This window comes from Dinoponera quadriceps, unplaced genomic scaffold (assembly GCF_001313825.1).
Source record: "Dinoponera quadriceps isolate SergipeBrazil2010 unplaced genomic scaffold, ASM131382v1 scaffold1782, whole genome shotgun sequence".
Lineage (NCBI taxonomy): Eukaryota > Metazoa > Arthropoda > Insecta > Hymenoptera > Formicidae > Dinoponera > Dinoponera quadriceps.
The window spans coordinates 1950392-1973107 of NW_014555947.1; the positions used below are offsets into that span (position 1 = coordinate 1950392).

Genomic DNA, 22716 nt, shown 5'->3' on the forward strand with positions numbered 1-22716 from the left:
CTCCGTCGAACCGTCGAGAGGCACATTAGGGGAGGAAGAGATGATGCAGTTCACTGCGAGCTTCGTGTCCGAGGAATCCGGCGATTTCAAAGCTAATCTTTTCCTCAGTTATGAATCCGGTATTAAGAAACTTTGTGCTCCGTCTGATATTAAACTCCGAGAGATAGAGAGGGAAAGAGGGAGAAAGAATATAAGAAATATATGAAATATCAAACTATGAATTAACGTTTTTATATTTAACGATGCAACAGCTATCCTTAACGACGTGCATATTATCGGCAGGGGAGAAACTCTGCTTATTGCTGCAGTGTTCCTCGGCGAATTGCACGATACGCATTGACAGGAATAGCGTCAGAATGGAGGACACTTATTTGGGCCTGTCCAGAAGCAAGGTTCTGACGATTCACAATAGAAGCGACTACATAGTCAAGTTCCAATGGATGTGCTTCAGGGACAAGAATAACGATGCACAGCGACGGGACGAGTAAGCGGAAAGAGCAATTATCCTCCCGCAAAATTAGCCCGAAAGTTTTCCCGCGTACTTGTCAATCGACGTCGCGGCGAATCGTGGCGATATTTTTTCACCTCTTCTTCTCTCCCATTCCTGCCTTCCCGGTAACAGGTACGGAAGACTCTTTCAGCTGGTGCGCGATATGGAGGCGGTGCGACGCGTCGGTCTCGTTCATTACAATATTTGCCTGCCAGATACCCACGAGCTCGTCTGCCAGCGGATTTACACGGACGAGATTGCTTCGTTGATGAATGAGGGCTTCCGCTACAATCACGCGTCCTTCCTCCTCACGCCCGAGGTGATGATATCCTGCGATAGATTTACCGTTAGATCCGTCGTTTAATCACGCGATATATTCTTGTCGCGCGATAATTCATTTATTTCTGCATTTACGTGTCCGTTGTGAAAGTTTTTGCCATCGATTCATCGAGCGCGCGGGGCAGGATAATACGAGCTTGCCGGATATGGGCGGCGATATCGCATCTGATGTATGTAATGTCCTGCATCCACTTGGCAGGAGGGTGAAATTTGGCCGCGCTCTTGCACCGATATTACGGTAATCTTTCGGCCAACGGGGGTAGGGGAAATATCGAGCGTCGCTTATCTCGAAGTCACGGGCCGCGAGGACAGGATACCACTAAGGTTTGTGAGAAAACTAGCATAACATTATCCTCGAGAGGATACTTCTTCTTTTTCTTTCTCTCGCATTTCTTCGGCTAATTTCGCGTCCCGACGGTTGTAGCCTTCATGGAATCGGCAAGGGACCGCTTCTTCGTCTCAATGTAATCACGATAGACCTGAACAACATTTACTTGTGTTCCGTGCATAACTACGAGGTAATCCCCGACCAAGTCATTTAAATGGAAAGATTTACAAGGAATTAACGCAATTGTCCTGCTTAATTCCGTCTTTACTAACGCATTTGCATCAGAAGCGGATGTATACACTGAAATTGTATTTTACGTGAAATTTTATGTAAATGACGCTTTAACGTTATAATTTTATGTAAATGACGCTTTAATGTTATAATTTTATGTAATAACTATTTTGTGTAAATAAGGATTCACTGAAATGTTTGTTACAAGGTAACAAACGTACAAGGTAACAAAGGTAATTAGATTAACTAAATATTATAGATCGTGGCAGCAAATAAAGGACATATCAACGGCACATTAGTTTACAAAGAGAGACCGACGGACTTCGGTGGCACTGTTAACATTACTCCGCCTTGTCTGACGTTGATACCGAACGAGTACAAGTCGTTCAATTTGTCATATTCTTCAAATCGAAAAGGGGATTTTATGGAGCGAATCGACTTCGTCGTTGAAGAGAGTTCGGAAGTGTTATCCTTATATATCAAGTACGACATTCGCGCGAACTTCGCAATAAACACATTGGGCAGTGGCAGATTTATAAAAAAACTAATCGGAGCAGCAGGTCCTAAAAAGGCCCATCGAGAAGGGTGCTTCGTTTTTCACTTACTATATTATAGATTATTAATGACTTGAAATGAAATAGTGTCAGAATCTGAAAAATTATCATCTGTCTGGACAATTTTTACAGCAAGTTCTTGTAGATCTTAAAGGCGGTCTTAAGAGGTCCCCCCACTAGAAGGGTGGAACCTAAAGGGCGTCAGACGACGAGGGGGGCAGAGAAGGGGTCCATTATTAGGCGGCCCTTCCGAACTTCTAAACCTCTTCGGAGGAATGGAGGACGTAGAGATAATACTGGCCAGGTTCCCTCCATCTGGCTCGTAAAAGTGGAGGAGGGGGGTGGGGGGAGGGTCTTCTGATGTAATATAGGACAGTGGAGGGAAAACCTCCTGACGAAAGTTCTCCTGGGAAACTGGAAATATATAATCAACTAATTATTTTTTATCTCGTAATTGTAAATGTTTTTATTTAATTATCAGAGCTAACTTATTTATTTAATCATTATCTATATAGCCATTAGAAGAAATGAGTATTACGTTATTAATTAGTAGCGATGTTGAACACAAATTTACTTTCATTGTTAGACGCCTGCGAAGTTCAATTTCTTGCATTGACTTGTATTGGCTTTTCGCTGTTTGTCGATTTAAAACGCATTAATTTGTTTCAGTCGGCAAGACTAGGTTATTATATTATATCGTGGAACTTTTCTCCATGTGTCCGCAGGGGATGTATCGTGTGCCCGACGTTGCATTTCGACAAGAACAGCCTCGATTTCGGCACGGTCGCGTTAGGTATATTGCTCACGATAACTAATAGCGGCTCAATTAGCAAAACCGCAGTTCGCCGTACACTTTTTCAGGGTTCAGCAAAAGGCACGAGGTTTATCTTCGTAACTTGTCTTTGATACCGATCTCGTTCGGCGCGACCATAATGGAGGACGGCGATCAGACGCCGTTGACTCACGAAGAGTTCGCCAGATCCGAAGCCCGGATGAGTTTTCCGACGAATCCTCGCGAGTTCACCATTATCCCGCAGAAGGGAGTAATACAGGCGCACAGTTCGCTTAAGTTAAAAGTTAGTTACCAACGATACCTTTAAACTCCTCATGTACCTCATGAATATTTACATTAAACGAGAGACTGATCTGTATATTGCGAATTTTTTACGCGTAAATGTTGATATATTATCTTTTTTCTTCACGCAATTATTATTCTCAATTATATTAGGCCGTGAAATTAGTAATCCCGGAATTGTCAAATAAAATAAAACGATTACACAATCGTTGTAATGTTGTAAAGCAAAAGAAACCGAAAGATCGTAGATCGAAACGGCGCGTACACTTCTAAAATTATAACGACAGAGAAATACAATTGTTCTGTTTCTCACCTGAAAAGAAATCCGAAATTAGTTATTATACGATCTAACGTTGTTGAGCCAAATTAGATTATTTTCGAATTGGATAATTTTATCGCTATTGGGGCGGTATTTCTGAATTTTACAGATTACAATAGACGATTCGTTTCGAAGTTTCCTTGTTCGTAAGAAAAAAGATTTATGTACATTTTGGCAAAGATTTAATACATTATTATTATGTTGAAATATTTAGGTGACATATACAGCGAACGTGGTTCGAAGTGGACAATCAACCGTTCGCGTTGACGTGTGGGACTCGGACTCGGATCCAGTGTTACTACCCATCTTATTTTGCGGCGCCATTCCCGCCTTATCGATCACGCCAGCAGAGATCCACATTCGATTCTCATTCCTCAACTTTCCCTATTCACGTTCTATTAACGTGGAAAACAACTCCGACCTGGACGGATACTTTTACATAGCACCACAAGCGGTAGAACGTGCTGAGCTAATTTCGAGAACTAACTTTACGAACGACACATGAGAGTTTTTTCTATATAATTTAAAGAATTTGTTTAGTGATTAACTAACGGCGCGATGATCCGGTTCTCTAGATATCCGAAGATATCCCGATGGTATACTCGATGTCGTCTCATCAAGGCTTCCTGAAAGCGCGTCAGTCGAAGAAGATCGACATCACGGTGATCACGAAAGTTTTAGGCAAACAGCAAGTTACGCTGAAGTACGATGAATACAGGACGGCTCAAATAGCGGCTATTGATTTGAAAAATTCATAATTTTTTTACAATTGATATATGTTTGAAATTCTTTTTGCAAGGTTCTTTTGTATTAGAAACCTAGGAAATATGAAATAGTAACCAACGTTTGGGTCGGCTTATACATATAATTAAATGTTTAATTGAAGCAAAAGTTCGCTCCGTTTTAAATCAAAATGTACATAAAACATTAATTTATTTTAAAATACAATCAATCGATAAAATATGCTCGTTTTGTTCGATGACCCGCCATTTCCTCGATAACTACGTCTATCTCTATTTTTGATTTAAAAGAAGTATCGTTCTTCTCGTCTCAGCATGCTGACGATGGGTGAACAGGCACCAGTCACATCCTGCATGATCATTTGTAACGGCCAAGGACCGGTGGTGTCCGTGGAGCCTATCTACCTCGATTTTGGGGATATCCCGGTACTTCAGGAGCGAGTCACTTATTTTCGTATGATCAACGACGCACCGATACCGGCGCAATTCAAGTTCACGCCAGTAAATGTTCCCTCAATAATTTGTTCGAAGTAATGAATTTATAAACTGTAAGAAAATAGAGAAGAGATAAATTTAGAGGCTTACCTCGTGTTGTATAGGATAAGAAAAATGCACCGTGGCTCGTTAATCCAATCTCTGGCGAACTTGGGCCGAATGAATCTGCGGAGTTCGAAGTGAAAATATTTCTACGTGATCCCGGTAAATACGTCGGCGCTGTAATCACGCAGATCACGAATAGCCGGTCGATTCTTATTAGCGTGATTGCGAGTGGCATCGGTTGTAGCGTCACCTTCGAGCCGCAGATATATCCAATGTTCGACATGGGTTTTCTCTTTAGGTAGGGATAACGATTGAAGTGTTAACTCGCTCTGACGGCTAAACATCAACGAGAATCGTTTCGTTGACGCTTGCTTTCCTCGCGTATTGCATTATTAATTATTTAATATTTTCACCAGTCGTCAAAGTCACAGTCTACCGATAACGATCAAGAATCTCAGCACTCATCGTCACCAAATAATATGGACGAACGATCCAGAAGTACGCGTTCAAAGGGGCCACGTCTTACCAACGTAACAACGCGACCTTATTGTGAATTTGTACTTTATAACTACGACGTGCTAAAAGTGATCTGTTTTAGTAGCAAGTTCCAAGTCGAGCCGGCTATTGTAGACGTGCTAGCCGGCGGTTTTAAAGTGGTGCATTGCAAAATATGTTGGGACGCGTAAGTTGTGGTCGTTCTTCATCTTGAAACGTAGGGAAGCAACTCGATTGCAACAATTTTAACGAGGAAGAAAACTGTTGAAATCCCACCAGTTTTCACGAAATTGTGCAATTTCACAATGGAAGCTTTTTTTATCATTTTTAATTCTATGTCAATCGCATTTGTTTCACGAGGAACCGTCTGAGCGTCGAACACAGAGAACATTTTTTTCGTATTGAAGGGATGAAGTCTTGACGGAAGATTGGTATATATTCGGGCAAACACAGGGACAAAAAAAGCGGAAATTGTTCGGCACTACTACATTTAAGGCGACTTTTATAGAGCCACGGATCTCGTTCAACAAGAGAGTGTTAACGTTTCGCATCGATATATGTCCCGACGAGGAAAAGTTAGAACAAGCAGGTAAGAAATGGTATACGATCTTGTCCGGGACTGTTCCAGCGAAGAAAACTGAAAAGTTAGGCAATCTAATACATCAGCAGGATAAATAAGATGCACTTCTCGTTGAACCTCTCGAAGAATGCCAGAATTTATGCACGATCGATATGATATCAAGACCGATAAAATTGCCCAATCATTTATGTAATTCGTCGTACTTACACGATATCATATTCAATAAGATAATGACGAACTGAATTCGTTAACTTCCAGATGAGCTAGTCGTGACGAATCAGTCGCGATTGGATTTAAACGTTCAATTATACGTCGAGCCTCCCTTTTATCTGACGGCTGATGAAAAGAAGTCCGTCAGTAAGAGGAAAATCGTTCTGACGAGCGGGACCACCGTGACGATCCCGATGAATTTTTCGCCCGATATAAATCTCGATAATCCCTGCTCGAAGAATTACAACGGTGCGCTCTACCTCAAGTATAACGAGCATCCTAATAAGGTGAACCCCTACCCCGTGAGATTTGCATTGTAAAATCGGCCTGTACAACGCGAATAATTCGTCCGTTTATTTCCAGGATAAGATACTGTGCAAAGGCGCTGTGAACTTTCCGAGCATCACGTTGCCCAGCAGAGACGCGACCATTAATTGCATCTTGGGCTCGAGAGCTGTGAAAAAGTTCAAGCTGACTAACAATGGACCGATCCCTGTAATGTATAAGTTTTTGTGGGCGGGAGAGAGTATCGAGATTCACCGGGTCACGTATGACGCTAGGGTGAGTTACTTCGAATTAGAAATTATTACACAGAAGAAAGATTTCTTCGGATTTAATTTCTTTAATCGAAACAAATTTGTCTCTTGGGAAGAAAAAAAACAAACAAATATTTGATTCAACAAAAAGATTGTTTAGTTTCTCAAACAATAAATACTTTTATATCAAATAATATATTTTTTTTATTCAAACATCATAATAGTTGTCATAAGCAACAAATTATTTGAAATAAGTAACATTGTTAGGATAATATTAAAGAACTTCTTTGTTCCAATAGAACAATATTTAATATATAATGAAATCATTTTTTTCTTGAAAACAAAATATTATTTCCTTTAAATAATTTTTTTTTTCTATCAAACAACTTGGTTTATTCTAATGAAATAACAATATTTTCATTCAAACAAAATCATATTTGAAATTAAATTATATTGTTTATACTAAACAAACCAAAGTTAAATAAACATGAATACTAAATCCAAAGAAATCTTTTTCTCTGTGTATTAACGTGCATTTTTCGTCGACAGAATTTCACGGACGATTCAGAGTTGCAAATCAACGTGGTGGATTGCGAGTTTGCTGCGCGCTTGTGCAATCGCAAGGAAAATTTGGAGGATCGTGAGAACGGAAATGGATCTTCAGAGATCTTCGCAACGTCAGCTTCATCGTGCTACGGTATGAATTATTCATGTAATCGGAGAAAGTACTGTTTTAGTATTGATAATAATTTACATTTGAAATAATTATCGGGTCGGTGAAATAATTCGATTTGAACGTTGATGAGGAATTATAGGAATACTACATTACGACCAATATAGCGATTACAAATTTATCTAACTGGTGGTTCTGCTTGGATCAGAGAGTTATATCAATTTCTTTGCAGTTATTTTGCTGCTATTACCATTTTTGGCATAATTGCTAACTTTTATTTTGCTTGTAGTGACCAATAGTTATTATTATTATAAATGACGACGGTGATTGACGAGTCTGTCTACGTTAAATGCGATAAAATATGAAATTTGTCTGAAAAACTGAACCGAACCTTTCGTCCGACCCGGTACATCAGGGATTTCCGTCTAACGTCCCGTGTTAACCGCTCGATTCAGTTCTCTCGTAAGAGTTACCATTTCTCTTGCGGGTCGTACTTTGCCGAAAGATAACACATCGCTCGTCGCGTGTGCTTTTCGCAATCAGATCTACGGAAAACGGTGTCGGAGACTTCGCTGGCAAAAGCGCTCTGTTCGCGAGTGCTGAACGAAACGCGTGATAAATTGAGGAGCATCCTTTTACCTACGGGAAGGCCGATAGAAATGTCCTATTTATCATACTTGGAAGACCCGGAAATTTTCGCTTTGATGGAGTCTGCACTCAAGCCTCTTCCTCCCACGAGGGAGTCACTCGACGGGGTTGGTGTCTCTCTCTTCTCAATAAAGTTCAATCTAGCGAAATTAATATTTGTCGCGCGCACACGCGCGCGTGTGTGCGCATCTTATAGATTGCGAATTTTATTCGGCGATTGCCGCTTACGTAATCACGACGATAGCTAATTTCAATCGAAAATTAATAGGGATGAGGGAGGTAGGACGACCTTAAGCGTATCGATTTTTCCTACATTTTCATAGTGACATAATAATAATGATTGACTTTTTTCTGAATAACTAAAGCCTTGTCTATCATTTGTATAAATTAAAATCTAAATAAATAAAAATTTTGTTTAATTTAAGAACGTGACAAGAACGTGACTTTTGTATGTGGGGTAAGATAACGAGGGCCGAAAATAAATTTTTTCATGTGTGCAAAAAATAGATAATTTTTATGAACTTTTCATATTATTTTATATATTATCTTACCTCATGGTCGCTATATTTATTCATTCAATTAAAATTTATTTATTCAATTCAATTGGCAAATCATCATCTTACCCACTTCGTCATTTTACTCTTTTTTCTCCTATATGTCATTTAGATACTCGATATCGTTCCGCACGAAGGCACTATCCTTCCACACTCCTCGCAATATACGTGCTTCATTTTCCACGGCACCGAGCCCGTGCGGATCAAAGTCGTCGCGCTCTGCGACGTTCTTCAGGGCCCCACCGAGCTAGTGAACGTCACCGCCAACGCGGACTTCGTCCACTTCTTCGTTAACAAACGAATCATCGATTTCAACGAACGGGTGAGCGACTATTCACATGCTTTATGTTTTTTTAATTGAATGCGCGTAGTAACACACACGTTAAAGCTAATTCAACCTCCGTGGTCGTATCGACCCGCACCGTAGTTGTACGGCGAAACGTGCCGGTCGAGCTTCACTTTAGCGAATCGCAGCGTGATATCCCTCAGTTACAAGATAAACGAGAGGAATTTAATATCGAACGCGGGAAAAAGCGGCCACGCAATCAACGCGTTAACGGTCCGGCCGAATAAAGGAACCATAGATCCGCTATCGTCGATGGAAATTGAGATCGAATTCCAACCGACGCTGCTCGGCGCTTTCGAAATCGAGCTAGAACTGCAAGTGCGTTGTGATATACCCCCCTCCCTCTCCCATATCGCAGTGTATCTTGATGTCAAACTTCGCGCGATGCAAATTATCGTCATGAATTAATTGCTCGCGTAATCACGAAATACGAAATACATAATAACACACGAGATGTGGTTATCTAAAGACGGGACTGTCCACCATAATGACGAATCCTGTTATATGGGTGGGAATAGACCTTCCTGCAACGAACGAAACTGCTTCCGTCCAACTCCGCTATTTAGTTTGCACTCAGACATTGTTGGAAATGGACGTCTTTAAGTTATTTTAACAGAATCATGCCGAGTTTAAAAATTGCACAGCGCGTCAATTAGAAATTTTTCGTTAAAAAAAATTTCGTTGAAAAAATCTCCGACAGAATGTTTGTGTTTGTTGAAAGAAGAAGCCGAATTTGTGGGGGAACAAAGCGTGGATTTCTGTATCGAGACAATGTGCTGGCTCACAACGTCTTGATACAGTTTCCGTAAAGGAGTTTTTGTCTGATAAACGCATCCCCGGTGCTCGAGAAATTCTCATATTCGCCGGATTTAACAATCTGCGACTTTTATTTATTCCCAAAAATGAAAAGAGTGTTGAAGGAATTCCATTTTCAGTTAGTGAAAGAAGTAAGCTGCTTTGGACAATAAAAAATGCGTATGCAGCAGTATGTAGATAGTGGTGTATAGTATATTGAAGAGGATCATACATAGTTAAATTGTATTACATTTTTTAAATATATTACATTTATCACTCACCAGTCCCAGTTTTTAACAACCACATTTCGTATAGTATATAAATACGTCTTAACGCAAAAATCAATATTTGTGTTATCGATTATTTGATTATGATTACATAACATAATACATAATGTAATAAAATGATACAATGAAATTATGACAATTAATTATCTTAATATCATAATTTATAATCATAATTCATGTTATCGTAATTTAATCATATTATCAATTATGCCTACTGTACAAAAATATTCATATATATACATATATATTTTCTTTTTTAGGTAGCTCATATAATTCCGCAGATAATTACCGTGAAAGGCGTTACAAGTTACCCGCAAGTTTACCCCTGCATCCCACGCGAAGATATTTTTCAGCGGCATTCCGTTGAATTGGGTTACCGAGCGATCCAATTATTAACTTCTAATTATCTCGCGATGGTGCGGAATTTTGGTTGCGAGCACGAAAATTACGATGCTATTTTAGCGTCTTGCGTTTCAGAGACGACAAGTGATGATGCAACTCGATGATATGGACGATAATAGACCGTGGACTCGTATACCCGAATGGGACGAGAAGATTCTATCACGTGAGATCGTGTTCGCCTCAATTAATATATCTATCTAGTTAATAAATTCACAAAATAACAGACTTATATGTGTGCGATAGAACGTAAAACCTGTCAGATTAATGAAATGAACTGAAACTCCAACTGATTCCTTTCCTTTCTTTTCCCAGGTGATCTATGGGACCTGATCACGCCCGAGGAAATCTTTCCCAGCGTAGTCGAGATCGAAATGGCTATCGACAGACTCCTGGCGACTCGTTTCACCGAGGAGAATGCATCCGTCTTGATGAAACATTCCATTCCGCATAAAAAGGCCGTCCTTCCTCGTCTCTACGTTCCTGAATACGTCATAGGTATGTCCGTGGGAATATCGCGCTGATCTCAAATTATCTGCAATTCGATCTACGGGGAATTGCGTGGAAGAAATGTGCGACTTCGGTGATCAACGGCGCGACGAATATTTTCAGACATGGGTTTCGTCGCGATCGATCTCACAGCGCGTTACTCGACGACGATTATCAATTACGGACCATGGAGCGTGGAAATCGCGATAAAGAAATTAGATAAGAAACAACTTGAGAATTCCGGTATCGTCGTGCAATTTAAGAAGGTGCTATTGAAAGTCGGGGAAACTGCACCCTTGGTTGTTACATGGCGACCGACATCGGCCGGATACACCGAGAGAAGCACGAAGGAACAACATACGATTCATTTAGAAGTAAAGTTAATTATTCGACTGTTTAAACGCGACGCTTTTGATTTCAGCCAACATTTTCACTGCGGCGATGTAACGTTTTGCCAGCAATTTAATATTAATATATATATATATAATATTATATGCAAATTTGATATTGAATTCGTTGTAAATTATTGAATGTGTGCTTGAATATATACGATGATCCAAAAATCCATCTTTACAAAAATATTTCATTCGCCGTGTTTATTCATCACACGTTTTCACTACTAACTAACGTTACTAGCTAATTGCAAACTAACAGTTTCCGGGGGCTAAAAATGATGAAATTTTTTATAATGGGATGTAAGTTCACAGTGCGTATCAGAGATATTTTGTTTGATTTCACAAGGTATCCCGCGGTCCTACCATCCCGATAATCATAAAAAGCGTCGTCACCTATCCGTTCGTGAGCCTGAACACGAGATCGTTGGACTTCCAAACTGTCATCGTGGGGGAATGCTTAATGATGAGCGTTCTGCTGAAGAACGAGTAACGTATCGGCTCTTAAGTGCATCTTCTGCTGATTTTACTGGATTTTACTGAAAAAACTAACACGTGTCTCGATTCTCAGAGGCTTCATCAATTGTTGCTGGGAAGCGAAAATGACGAGCAATACTCGCAAGAGACAGAAGGATTGCCAGTTCCATTTGAGCTACAAACCGGAGATTCTTTCACCGGGTCGTTCGAATATCATCAATGTCTACTTCAAGCCGCGCAAAACGGTATTTGCCGCGTACCTTATGCGTCACATATTTGCACGATTATACGACCCTCAGTCGATCGTTTACAGTGTTATGCGACGGCGAAAGTAAAAATCATCGTCGACATGGGACTGGAGGAGCAAACGATAACACTGCGCGGTCATGGGACAGAGCGAAAATTGCAGATAAGCGAATCCGACATCGATTTCCCACCCTCGGTTCCGTTCACCGGAGTGCGGGAGAAAATATTTACGATCGAGAATGTTTGCGAGGACCCGGTGGAATTTTTTTGGCATCATCTCGATAGGTAACCGTCATCGTAAGAGCAAAAAAATTAGAAATTACGGCAAAGTGAAAATAAAAATCTGTAAAGAAAAAAGGTTAGCCAAAGCGAAAAAGTGCATTTTATGTGTATGTGGCAATCATTAAGATAAGAAAAAAAAAAGAGAAAAAAAATAAGGAAAAGCGTGCGGCGGTTTTCTCACTTTGTGGCGAGACGAGAGCGAGAGTGATGAGTAAAGTGGCGTGGGTGGAATTTCGTCTCTTCGAGTAGTATATTTTACTGAATAAACTGCGACGGGTCCGCAGTCTTTTTCCGGAAGAGGAACGGGCGGCCGAGGTGCTGATTCGTTACTACGGAGTTAAAGAAATCCTATTACCGCCTCGAAAACTCGGAGAGAGAATGCCGACGTTTTTAATGGAATTCTATAATAGCCTCGTGAGCGAGATGGAGTACGCTTTGTCAGCGAGAACGATCGAGGAAGGAACTGTCGCTACTTTAAACGGTATATATGTGTACATGGGGAATAGTCAAAGATAAACTTTCTCTCTATCTCTCTCTTTTTTATCACTTGTTTTTTGTATCTTCTTCTCCTATTTAAATGTATTATTTCGTTGAGTTAAATTTACTAGCAAGCCCATATTTTATTTTCACTATTGTGTGCTCTCGAGTCTGGGATTTTTATGTCCTTCCCCCTATCTCCCGGGTTAAATAAACTCTCTAACTCCATCCCTCCCCCCCTCTCTCTCTCCCCTACTATTACTATTGCTACTTGTTCCTCCGTTTCTCCGTTTCTGCGTCCGTCCTTGGGACGACTCGTGTTTTTAATTTAAAATTCGCTCTTCCTACCTACCTTACTGAAATATACAAAGAGTTCTTCACTATTTCTGCAACATATCTATGGAATTCCTTGCCAAGCGACGTTGTTCAAGCCACATCTATAACTTCTTTTCATCGTAAACTCTTTGAGAAATTATGAGATTGCGAAAGGGGAGTAAAACCACCATGCCATCTTAGAATGCATTTCGTTATGCGTTTTCTTAGCGTTTCTTTAGCGTTTCCTCCGTACGTGTTTATATTGCGTTTCTCTTACGTTTCTTTTGCGTCCTTAAATATTTTTTTCCTTCTCGATGCTTCTGCATTTTTCTTTGGTTTTCTCCACGTTCTGTATTGCTTCAGTTTCTGTTATGTTTATTCAATTATTTAACTATTCGTGTGAATCAATATTTTTGACTTCGCTATATTTGCAGCTCCCTTTTTTTTGCTGTTGATGTTGGATGTGTTTAATGCTATCTTAATCCTTCAGGACTCTCGTTTCTTCACTTCATTACATTGCATTTAATTTAATTATAGAACAAAGTCCTGAAGATCTTCTCTCCGAGCCGATATGGTTGACGAAGAATCCCGAAGAGATTCAGCTTATGCTCATTTGTGAGTCACACTACCTGGATGATAAATATTATTGCAAAATAATTGTTATACCTTTTGGTAAAAATATGGCTCTCTGTTCAGGCTACGTAGAAGCTCTGCGCGAGGAACTAAATTTCTCGGAGGAAATGAAAGATCCCGTGAAGGAACTGTTTGATAGTCTCGAGAAAAGCCCAATTCCAGAACCCGACCCTACGCAACCGGCCAAAAAAGTCTGCATTATTTTTCACGGCGCGCCGTTTACCGGTAATTTCGCGCACTATGAGAACACTATGTTCGAGGAAAATATATTGAATACTTATTGAATTGTATGCGTGTGCATGTGGATGCATGCTATTGTTTAGAATATCAAGAAGCCGCATGTAGAAGCGCCAAGGTGTTGCACGTGCCTTTACTATGCATAGACAACGCTATGATTGAAGGAATTGCACTCGGCGACAACCAGTGTTCTGTCGAACTGCGGCGGATCATTGACGACGCGTATCAGGAGTACTTGTCGGAACTGGAGAAATATGAGTAATTACGAGGGTTGCTACTTATATTTCTGGCCTAATAATGAAAAAACAAATATTTATGATCGAAATTGGTTTTATTGTTTTTCAAAATATGAGAAAGCTACAGCACTGTAGGATGGTGCTTTCTCGCTGTATAAAGAATTAAGTTCATCGATGCACTCTTGTCTTGATAATCCACGTCGAAATTATGAAAAATTATCGCACGAAAATGTTCACGAGTTAATTCCATTTTTTGCCCGACATGAATTTTTCAATTCACTGTAAACAACACAAACCGCGCTCAAATGATAATGTGTTCTTATGTTCAACAATGTCAAGTTTCCAATGACAACGTCAGATGATGTCTGGCAACACTTACTGCTACCAAGGCCAGAAATATAAATAACTACCTACGTACGAGAAGCGAAATTAAAGTTAGATTCTCAAATAGAATCTGAGAGACTTTCGTTCGAAAACAGAAATTCGAAATATTCTCTCCAACTGAAGGAAATAAATGGATAATTTTGAATCTGTTCACGTCAGAGACGTTTTGGGAATTTCTCTGCACAGGACGGAAATAACCAGATTTGCGGAACATAGCGAAGAGGAGACAGTAGCGAACGAAATATCACCTGAAAGTCCGAAATCATCGAAAATGACTAAATCTAATTTGAAAACGGCGACGAAGATCAATAGACATTCAGGAAGTGACGTGCCACCTCCTGAATCAATCATTCCACTTGAAAGAGGACTCGCAAAAATTCTGCGAGAGCAAGATTTGAAATTCTTAGATCCCGTGAGTCTTTACGAATTTAAGATTCAAACGATCCTGCAGCTGCAGAGAAATATGTTGCGTTACGCGACGAAATCGGCGGGAGACAAAGTCGGCGAGAAAAGCACCGAGAAGAATCAGGATGATACTTTTCTCGGATTCGACGTTCACTTATTAGCCGAAGTTCTGCGAGAAAGGTAGCGTTTTTATGAAGTGCATTTTCCGAGATATTCAGTGATAACTTGATAACTTGCGTCCATATCATATATATTATTTTATCATTGCAATATTTCTTAAATTTTATTAATCACACAAATTTGAATAATTTGTCGCATATTGTGAAGTAAATTTTCTCGCAACTTTTTTCATATCTTTCTCTTGCTATTCTCAACAAACAGACTGTCGTTGTCGGATTTCAAGAAGGGCTTTGTGCTGCAGACTTTGAACAACGTCTTTATCAGAAACGAAATTACGACGCTACTCGTATTGCTCGATATCGTTGGGCACTTAGAATATTCGTTGTTTGTGACTTTTATAAACTCAATGGATAAATATATTCGAAAGATGAATGAATTGCGAGAATTAGAAGGTGCGTGATACACTACTTTTATCTTACATAAGATATTAAGTCTTAAAATTCTTATATCCATCGTACGAACATAGCGAGAAGATTGATGGAAGAAACTAATAAAAGAATCCAAGAAATTGACGAAATGTGGTTATCCGAGTATGAGCTACTTGCAGAAGATGAGAAGAAATTCTATCTGGAATCGACTTTGCCGATAAAGAAGCAAGAAACTCTACAAAGGCGAATACAATTTCTACAACAGATGACAGAGTTGAGAAAACGAAAAGTATTGACTTTAATCTTACTACGGAGATGTATAATTTAAATTTTCTTTCTTTTCCATATATTCTCAAGAATTTTATGTATGAAAATTTAAATAGCTGTTAATGACATTTTTCCATTTCGCATTTTAACGTCGACGATACTATTGCGATACTACATATTCTTCTATCAATATTACTTATTGGCAGAATTCATATTTTATAGAAGTCATCACGCAAATCTTCCAAGGCAGACATCGTGAAAAATAGGGAAACGAATAAAATAACGAAGGATGAGAAATCCAACAATCAAAAAGAAAAATTTCAAATTGCCGAAGCTCCAGTCAGCAAGAAAGCGATTCAGAATTCTAAAGAACTGAAAAAAAAAGACGATTCGAAAGGTAGCGTTCAAAATTAAACTGTGACGGAGATTAAGTAGTTTACTATGATAAATCATGATTTCATTTTATCCATTGCAATCTTCAGAGAAGCAGGAAATGTCAGAGGAACTGGAAAATATTGCCAAAGCCATGAATAATTATCACAGCAATCTCTCGGTCATAGAAAACATCATTAAAAATTGGGACCCTCTTAAGAAGGCAATATTTTACAAGATTTCGTTGTATATTGCTCCTTCCTAAATTATAAACGGGAATTATATATATATCGTCATCGATTTTCAGGACACGTCGCTCACGACAAATGGCAAAATCGTGAAAACCGATAAACCAGGAGACAAGGGTCCCGACATCAGTGAGAAGGTGATGTATAATTTAGCACGCTTTGCATTTTCAATGCACCTGCAATGTGTGGAAATTTTCGCTATAATTTATTTCAGCAGACTCACGCGAACGAATTTCATATCTGGTATGTAAACGCCATGGATCCGTGGGATCGGATAATGTACGACTTGGTGGTTAATCAGATGAGTGAAAATAGTCTCGCCAAAGAAGCTCTCCGTAAGCGATACGACCACCTTTAAAATAGATCTCTGAGTTATAATCGGTAAAATGTAGTAACGAGTAAAAATTAATGAGACAATAATATTTCACGGCTAGATGTTGAAATTTCACCGGAGCCGGATCTCCAGCCGAAGAGATACCATATTCTCAAGCCAAGTTACATAAGAAAACGAGACGACGGGAGTGATGGCGAGTATATCACATTGTAGCTCGTAACGTAACGCATTTTTACGAAGAGACGAATTAATTGTTTTTTAATTAGGAACCTATGAAATCGTCTCGTTGTCCGCGATGCTCGAGTCCACGCTCGCGACGGTCGATTCCTCGAGCGTGAGCGCGATTAATAATCAAGAGAATCACGTCGAGAATACTAAACGTAGAGAACGATCACATCTCGTCGATAAAACCGAAGACGCTATATCGTTGAACGCATCCACTATTGAGAGTAAAGACACCGTCGGAGCTAACGCGAGCACAATAATGCTCGAGGAGACGAAGCCGAAGCCACGATGGATTTTGCAGTCCGGTGAGAGTCAGAAATTCAAGATCCGATATCAACCCGAGGAAATGGGAACTCACCAATGCACATACGCGTTATCCGTCATCGACGGTGGTGACATAACTTACAACATCAACGTTCGTGGAATCGCGGATCTCCCGAGACTGGATATGAATCCTAATGCGGTCTTTTCAAAAGTAACAACGTTCTCCCCATCATTTATAATTCAGTTCGACACGAATGAATCTTACCGATTCTCCTCTGTGATTCTTTACAAAACATCAAGTATTAAATTTATTTTTACAATAATTTCATGGGACTAAAATGAAATATGTGGCTCGTAGGTTGAAAAAGTAAAGATTGCCGACATACACGATCCTGCGTACTTCTCTGACATTGGCGCTTACGATTTCGGATCCTTATTGGCGTTTCGAGAGGACAAAAGGTGCGTTTTAAAGTATTCATCCTATGAAAGAATAAAACAAATTGCGGATGCGTAATTTTTGCAAACAGTGAGCATCGTCGTGATACGGAATTTAAATTCTGCAACACTTCGAAAATTGATGCGGAAGTGTGCTTCTATTTAAAGGAAAATATTCCGGATATTTTCATTTTGAAGGAAGAGAAGCTTTACATTCCGGTAAGCTATATATATTTTTAATACTTTATTTATAATGTATTAATAAAATTATTTAACATATATAAATATTATTTCGTTTTTTATAATTTTTACAGTATTTGATATAATTGAAATTTGTAGGCTGAACAATGCAGATTGTTGAAGATATCGGCGGGTGTTACGAAACCGGGCTTGTTTACCGACGAGATGTATATATGTGTGACGAATAATCCTCACGTCGATACATTCCAGGCAAGAGATACGCCACTTTATTACTTATTTAAAACATGTTGAAGTTAGCGTGAAATATTAATATGACTTTCTTTGAATTCTTTTAGCTTCGGTGTAGCGGCTCGAAATTGGATATAGCACTTGAAGACAAACAAGTGTCCTTCGGCCAAGTGCTTCTGTATAGGAGAGACTTTCTCACTAGTGTCATTCGAAACAGATCCCCGATTCAGATCTTCTGGCGTCTGGTTCCTGACGAATCCTTGAATTCTCAAATATCATTCGCGCCGAACAGCGGAATTGTGAAAGCAGGGAATGATCAAGAAATTGAATTCTGTTATCACGCCAGCAAAGTAAAAGATCATATTAAATTATTGCCAGCATTGTGACACATATTCATTTAAAATTTAATTTCTTAAAATCTTAAATTAAATTAGAATTCTTCAATATCGTTAATTTAAATTTAATTAATGTAATTGGAAGACTTTTCAGCAGAATAATATTTTGCAAAATTGAAGTGAAGTGAAAGTTATTGGGACATTTTTTAATGAAAAAGTATATACGGAATTTCTCAAAAATAGAATTTTCCGGTCTTAGATTGGAACGGTCGACATGAGCTTGACTTTCGACGCTTTCTTCCACGAGAACGACGTGGAATCGATTTTTACGGAAACACTCGCTCTATCTGGAGAAACTTACGACGTGGCTGTTGACATTAATCATGCAAATCCAATTGACTTAAAATGCGTGAAAGTTGGCTTCCCTACAAGTGCAAACTTCACAATAAACAATCGAGGAAATTACGAAGTTAAATATGTGTAAGTGTAGAAGAAATTGCATTACGATGTACTATACTAGCTCGAATGTTTATATCGAGGAACTAACGTTGAAATTCTCATCTCCAATTCTTTCAATGCTACTGATGTATTATTATATAAATATATTATTATTATAAATAAATACGCGGTTTATTCAGCATACTTCTGGAGGGGCGAGACAAACATGCCACGATCGTGCCAAATTTACCCGCCAGACTGAAGGAAGACATCGAAATTAGTCCTGCGTCTGGTTCTATAAAATCGCAGGAGGAGAAAACCGTAGAAGTAGATTTTTTTAGACAATTTTTTTTATTTTTCGCACATCATTCTTACACGATCAAATGTCAGAAATTGAAAGAAATTGTCTGCCTAATAGTAAGAAATGCGAATCAATGATTAAGGTAAAATTTTGTTCCTCTTGTCAGGTAACTTTTTTACCGAAGAACGAAATTACCCTGAAAGAGTGTCCGATACTTCAATGTAACCTTCTCGACACGAACAAGCAAGCCGTCGTAATTGCGAAAATCCCACTGACAGTTTCTCTAGTTGCTTATTACACTAGGTAAAAAGTGTTATCTTTAAAAAGGATTAATACCCTTTTAAATTTAATCACGTTTTTAAATGAAAGATCCCTTCTCCCGATTTACAAGAATGTTTATTTATATTTTCCTCTTGGTAGATTTCGATTTTTGTTAGGAGAGACAGATTATACTCGTGTACAGATTATATCCGTTCGATATCGCGTCTTTTTATACTGCAGATTCCGCGTTTATCCTTATCCTGAGATAAATTTCACCTCGATCGGCGTGTGCACCGAAAAGACGATGCACTTGCATGTGGAAAATATCGGACAGTTCCCGCTGCATTATTTCATTCAGGAAACACCTATCAGCCATCCGTCGGTCGCCTATATGACGCAGGTTAAGAAGGAAGACACAATCAAAAAGGATATCGACAAAGCGACGGATACATCAAGCAGAAAAAATAAAAAGCAACTGAAAATCGAAAACTCACATATCAAGTAAATAAAACAATTTTTCCTCTCCGCTCAACAAATTTCTCATGTATCGGAGCGGTTAAGAAGATCGATTTTCTATCTTTCTCGATGATAAATCAGTCATCTTGTATGATAGAATGAATAAATGTTTACAGAATGTTGGTGAATGGATAACGATAGGTACCACATGATTGATTCGTTTCCATCGTATACAAGCCAAATTTAATTCAGAAATCGAGTTGAGCTTTTTCTTTTTCTTTTACCTGTCTGACACTTAAGTAATTATAGTAAGACATTTTTCTTTTAATTTACTGACGTCCTACTGTTCTCATAGCAACATGTCAGAATTTATGACCAAGTTGCAAGCCGGCCCTTTCACCGTAACGAAGACCGAGGGAAACGTCCAACCGGGCAAGGTCGATACCGTAACGATCAAATGTTACCCGGAATTTGTAGGTTCTGAAGAAGAGCAAATATTAATTCTCGTGCCAGACAGTGTCCCCGAGGACAAAAGCGGCAAATTAGTAACTCTTTCCGTCAACTCTTACTTGCCCCGAGTCGATTTTTATAATCTCGACGCTATGTTCCATGAGAATTACATAGTAGAGCGCATTCAGGACTTTGTTTGCCCAAAAGAAGTACTTTCCTTTTCTTTAATTTGTTTTTGTTCTGTTTTTTTTGATATATGTTCAACGAGTCGACTAATAGCGGTCGTTGCACAGGTTGGCGCGCATACTGTGTTCGCACGTGAAGAAAGATGCTTGTATTTTCGGCAAGTCATGGTATGCCACACTCACAAAGCGTATTTTATGCTGCATAATCGAAACATGATACCTGCCGACGTAGAACTGACTTTACATCGGAATTCACCTCTATCAGCAACCTTTGAACCTGATACTTTCGTAGTGACACCCGAGAGAGAGCGCATACCGCCCATGAGTCGGAAGAGATTCGCGATTTCGTTCAACCCAACGTTACTAGAGGTAACATTCTCACGATAGCCGAAGCGTTAAATATGTACAATGCTAACCGTAGAGAAAACAATTTAGAATTGAAAACGGAATTGCTGACAAAAACGACGTTTCTTTCAACGTTTCTTTCAACATTTAATTTTGTTAATTTTAATTTAGCGGAACCGAGACTAGATAAGCAAAAATAAGGGACAACAATGCCATCCTTTTCTTCACAGGTATACGCGGTAGAGTCGGATAAAAGAAAAGAATGTTTAAAACTCGGGAGAAAAGTCGTCGCCGGAACAAAAAGATCTCAAGTCATTAATCACTCGCTAGACATAGGAAAAATTTTCTATCGCAAAGAAAAGCGACTCAGTTAACTTCTTTTTTTTACATTTTCTTTTTATTTTAAAAATGTGACCGGACAAACTTCTTCTTACATTAGAAACTTTTAAACGAACAGATGAAAGAACTCTTTCCCTACGCGTTACATACAAAAGCGTTGCAATACTAATTGTGTAATATATATATATTTTTTTTTTTACTTTACTATAATAAATAATTTATTGTAAAAGTTATTAAGTTATGAAATTATATAGAGATTTGGCGAGTGTTGTGCTATTATTATTATTATTGCTATTATTATTACTATTATTATTATTATTATTTAAGAGTATACTTTTCACGCCGGCTTTCTACCGTGTTCAGTGTTATGTTCATAATTACAGACATACCACGCCGTTTTCGGAATAGAGGTCGAGCAGCCTTCGCACCTGAAGGACGAAAAATTTCTCGTTAAATTAATGGGACAGGCCTGCGTGCCAGAAGTGACAATAGTGGAACCGCCGAATGGAAAACGAGAACGAGCTGTACTAAATTTCGGCCGTACGCTCGTAAACGATTCCGATGTGAGAAGTTTCGCTTTCCGGAATGTCGGCCTAATACCGGCCAAGGTGATCGTCGAGATCATCGAAATCGACGAGGATCCGAAATTTCTCTTTACCCTCGGCACCCGCGACAATGGGGAGGACTCGACGAACGGATTGCGGGATTACGGAGTTGAACACAGTCAGTTTTGTTTTCTCCTAGCGCGACACAACAGCGACGATAATTTCGCAGGAAGACAAATCTTCCGAGCGGACATTTTTTTTCTAAAAATTAATGAAGCGTAACGTATGGAAAAAAATACATTTCAGTGTCGAACAATCGATGCGTCGTGGTTCACTTAACGCCCGGGGAAACGGCCTCGGTCGAAGTGAAATTCAGCCCGTGGGAGATCGGCAAGTACAAGGGTCTGGTGCGATTATTTGTCGCTGATAATCCCTACGAGAATCTGACAATCGACCTGAAAGCCGAGGTGTACGCGGAATTAATTGTATTGAAAGATCTGAAACTTGTAAACGCGAAGTCCGCTGTTACCAACGAGAGACGGGAGTTAAATTCCAAACTGCGAAGATCGTCGTCACGGCCGGACAGCGTATCAGGAGGTGAAAGAGCTTGCAAAAAAAAAAGAAAAAAGAGATACAGGAGATATTGTACACAGGGATTACACAACTTTGCGGTCATCCAATAGTCTTTGTAATATTTCGAGATTTCTTTTGAATTCGCTTCGCCGGAAATTTTATTTTAACATATCGAATGCTATAATGACATCGGGGAACTTTGCGTGTTCTTGATTTTAAATTCGTATTATGAATTATCCGATTAGTTAATCGGTTTTACCAGGTGTTTATTAATTTACTCGCCATTTTACAGACTCATCATCGACGTTGCTCTCCGCTTCGTTGATCTACAGGTTGGATTTCGGCTGCTGCTTCGTCAACAAAATATACAGGAAGAATTTTAAGATCGTTAATAAATCGGCGGATCGATACTTACGATTCCAATGGGACGAACATCCCAACGTTGTATTCACTCCGTCCATCGGTCATCTTAAGGGTCTCACCTGCAAGGAAATTGTCGCGACGTTCCTCTCTTCGGAACCGGCGAACTACGTCGATGTAATAAGACTGAATTTTTCTTTCGCAAACGACAGACGATGTTCACGTTTCTACGGAATTTTTTCATTTGATTAATTAATTAATGTATTTATTTATTTATTTACTGATGCCATGATG

At 39.2% G+C, this 22716-nt stretch overlaps 2 protein-coding genes across 2 annotated transcripts in view; both read left to right on the forward strand.

Moving 5' to 3' along the window:
- Nucleotides 1-43: 43 nt before the first annotated feature.
- Nucleotides 44-5789, forward strand: LOC106745993 (hydrocephalus-inducing protein homolog). Its single transcript, XM_014622082.1, has 15 exons — nucleotides 44-136; nucleotides 252-484; nucleotides 623-809; nucleotides 1029-1153; nucleotides 1254-1347; nucleotides 1648-1871; nucleotides 2668-2735; nucleotides 2804-3018; nucleotides 3551-3790; nucleotides 3912-4039; nucleotides 4391-4577; nucleotides 4676-4914; nucleotides 5033-5146; nucleotides 5215-5298; nucleotides 5519-5789. The coding sequence occupies exons 1-15, from the start codon at nucleotides 44-46 to the stop codon at nucleotides 5787-5789; spliced, it is 2502 nt and encodes an 833-aa protein (XP_014477568.1).
- A 271-nt stretch (nucleotides 5790-6060) lies between these two features.
- Nucleotides 6061-22716, forward strand: part of LOC106745994 (hydrocephalus-inducing protein homolog) — a 28855-nt gene continuing 12199 nt past the window's right edge. Inside the window, exons 1-39 of the mRNA XM_014622083.1 lie at nucleotides 6061-6188; nucleotides 6265-6462; nucleotides 6987-7134; nucleotides 7654-7865; nucleotides 8425-8634; nucleotides 8740-8976; nucleotides 10001-10156; nucleotides 10218-10305; nucleotides 10455-10637; nucleotides 10752-11002; nucleotides 11370-11509; nucleotides 11592-11742; nucleotides 11811-12028; nucleotides 12310-12506; nucleotides 13355-13432; nucleotides 13514-13675; nucleotides 13774-13945; nucleotides 14467-14892; nucleotides 15094-15284; nucleotides 15359-15549; nucleotides 15750-15924; nucleotides 16010-16122; nucleotides 16207-16284; nucleotides 16362-16482; nucleotides 16582-16674; nucleotides 16748-17181; nucleotides 17329-17429; nucleotides 17498-17624; nucleotides 17745-17855; nucleotides 17942-18184; nucleotides 18429-18649; nucleotides 18808-19033; nucleotides 19075-19211; nucleotides 19410-19640; nucleotides 19981-20284; nucleotides 20369-20629; nucleotides 21328-21667; nucleotides 21796-22086; nucleotides 22355-22599. Of these exons, the coding sequence (XP_014477569.1) occupies nucleotides 6096-6188; nucleotides 6265-6462; nucleotides 6987-7134; nucleotides 7654-7865; nucleotides 8425-8634; nucleotides 8740-8976; nucleotides 10001-10156; nucleotides 10218-10305; nucleotides 10455-10637; nucleotides 10752-11002; nucleotides 11370-11509; nucleotides 11592-11742; nucleotides 11811-12028; nucleotides 12310-12506; nucleotides 13355-13432; nucleotides 13514-13675; nucleotides 13774-13945; nucleotides 14467-14892; nucleotides 15094-15284; nucleotides 15359-15549; nucleotides 15750-15924; nucleotides 16010-16122; nucleotides 16207-16284; nucleotides 16362-16482; nucleotides 16582-16674; nucleotides 16748-17181; nucleotides 17329-17429; nucleotides 17498-17624; nucleotides 17745-17855; nucleotides 17942-18184; nucleotides 18429-18649; nucleotides 18808-19033; nucleotides 19075-19211; nucleotides 19410-19640; nucleotides 19981-20284; nucleotides 20369-20629; nucleotides 21328-21667; nucleotides 21796-22086; nucleotides 22355-22599 (7554 nt within the window). The 5' untranslated portion in view covers nucleotides 6061-6095. The remainder of the gene's footprint in view (nucleotides 6189-6264; nucleotides 6463-6986; nucleotides 7135-7653; nucleotides 7866-8424; nucleotides 8635-8739; nucleotides 8977-10000; nucleotides 10157-10217; nucleotides 10306-10454; nucleotides 10638-10751; nucleotides 11003-11369; nucleotides 11510-11591; nucleotides 11743-11810; nucleotides 12029-12309; nucleotides 12507-13354; nucleotides 13433-13513; nucleotides 13676-13773; nucleotides 13946-14466; nucleotides 14893-15093; nucleotides 15285-15358; nucleotides 15550-15749; nucleotides 15925-16009; nucleotides 16123-16206; nucleotides 16285-16361; nucleotides 16483-16581; nucleotides 16675-16747; nucleotides 17182-17328; nucleotides 17430-17497; nucleotides 17625-17744; nucleotides 17856-17941; nucleotides 18185-18428; nucleotides 18650-18807; nucleotides 19034-19074; nucleotides 19212-19409; nucleotides 19641-19980; nucleotides 20285-20368; nucleotides 20630-21327; nucleotides 21668-21795; nucleotides 22087-22354; nucleotides 22600-22716) is intronic.

What these genes read in the sequence shown, in the direction of transcription:
- LOC106745993 (XM_014622082.1), top strand. Translation starts at nt 44, where the DNA reads ATGCAGTTCACTGCGAGCTTCGTGTCCGAGGAATCCGGCGATTTCAAA. An exon ending in CCTTCCTCCTCACGCCCGAG is followed by an intron (nt 810 to 1,028) that starts GTGATGATATCC and finishes TCCACTTGGCAG; the next exon opens with GAGGGTGAAATTTGGCCGCG. An exon ending in GTTCCGTGCATAACTACGAG is followed by an intron (nt 1,348 to 1,647) that starts GTAATCCCCGAC and finishes TAAATATTATAG; the next exon opens with ATCGTGGCAGCAAATAAAGG.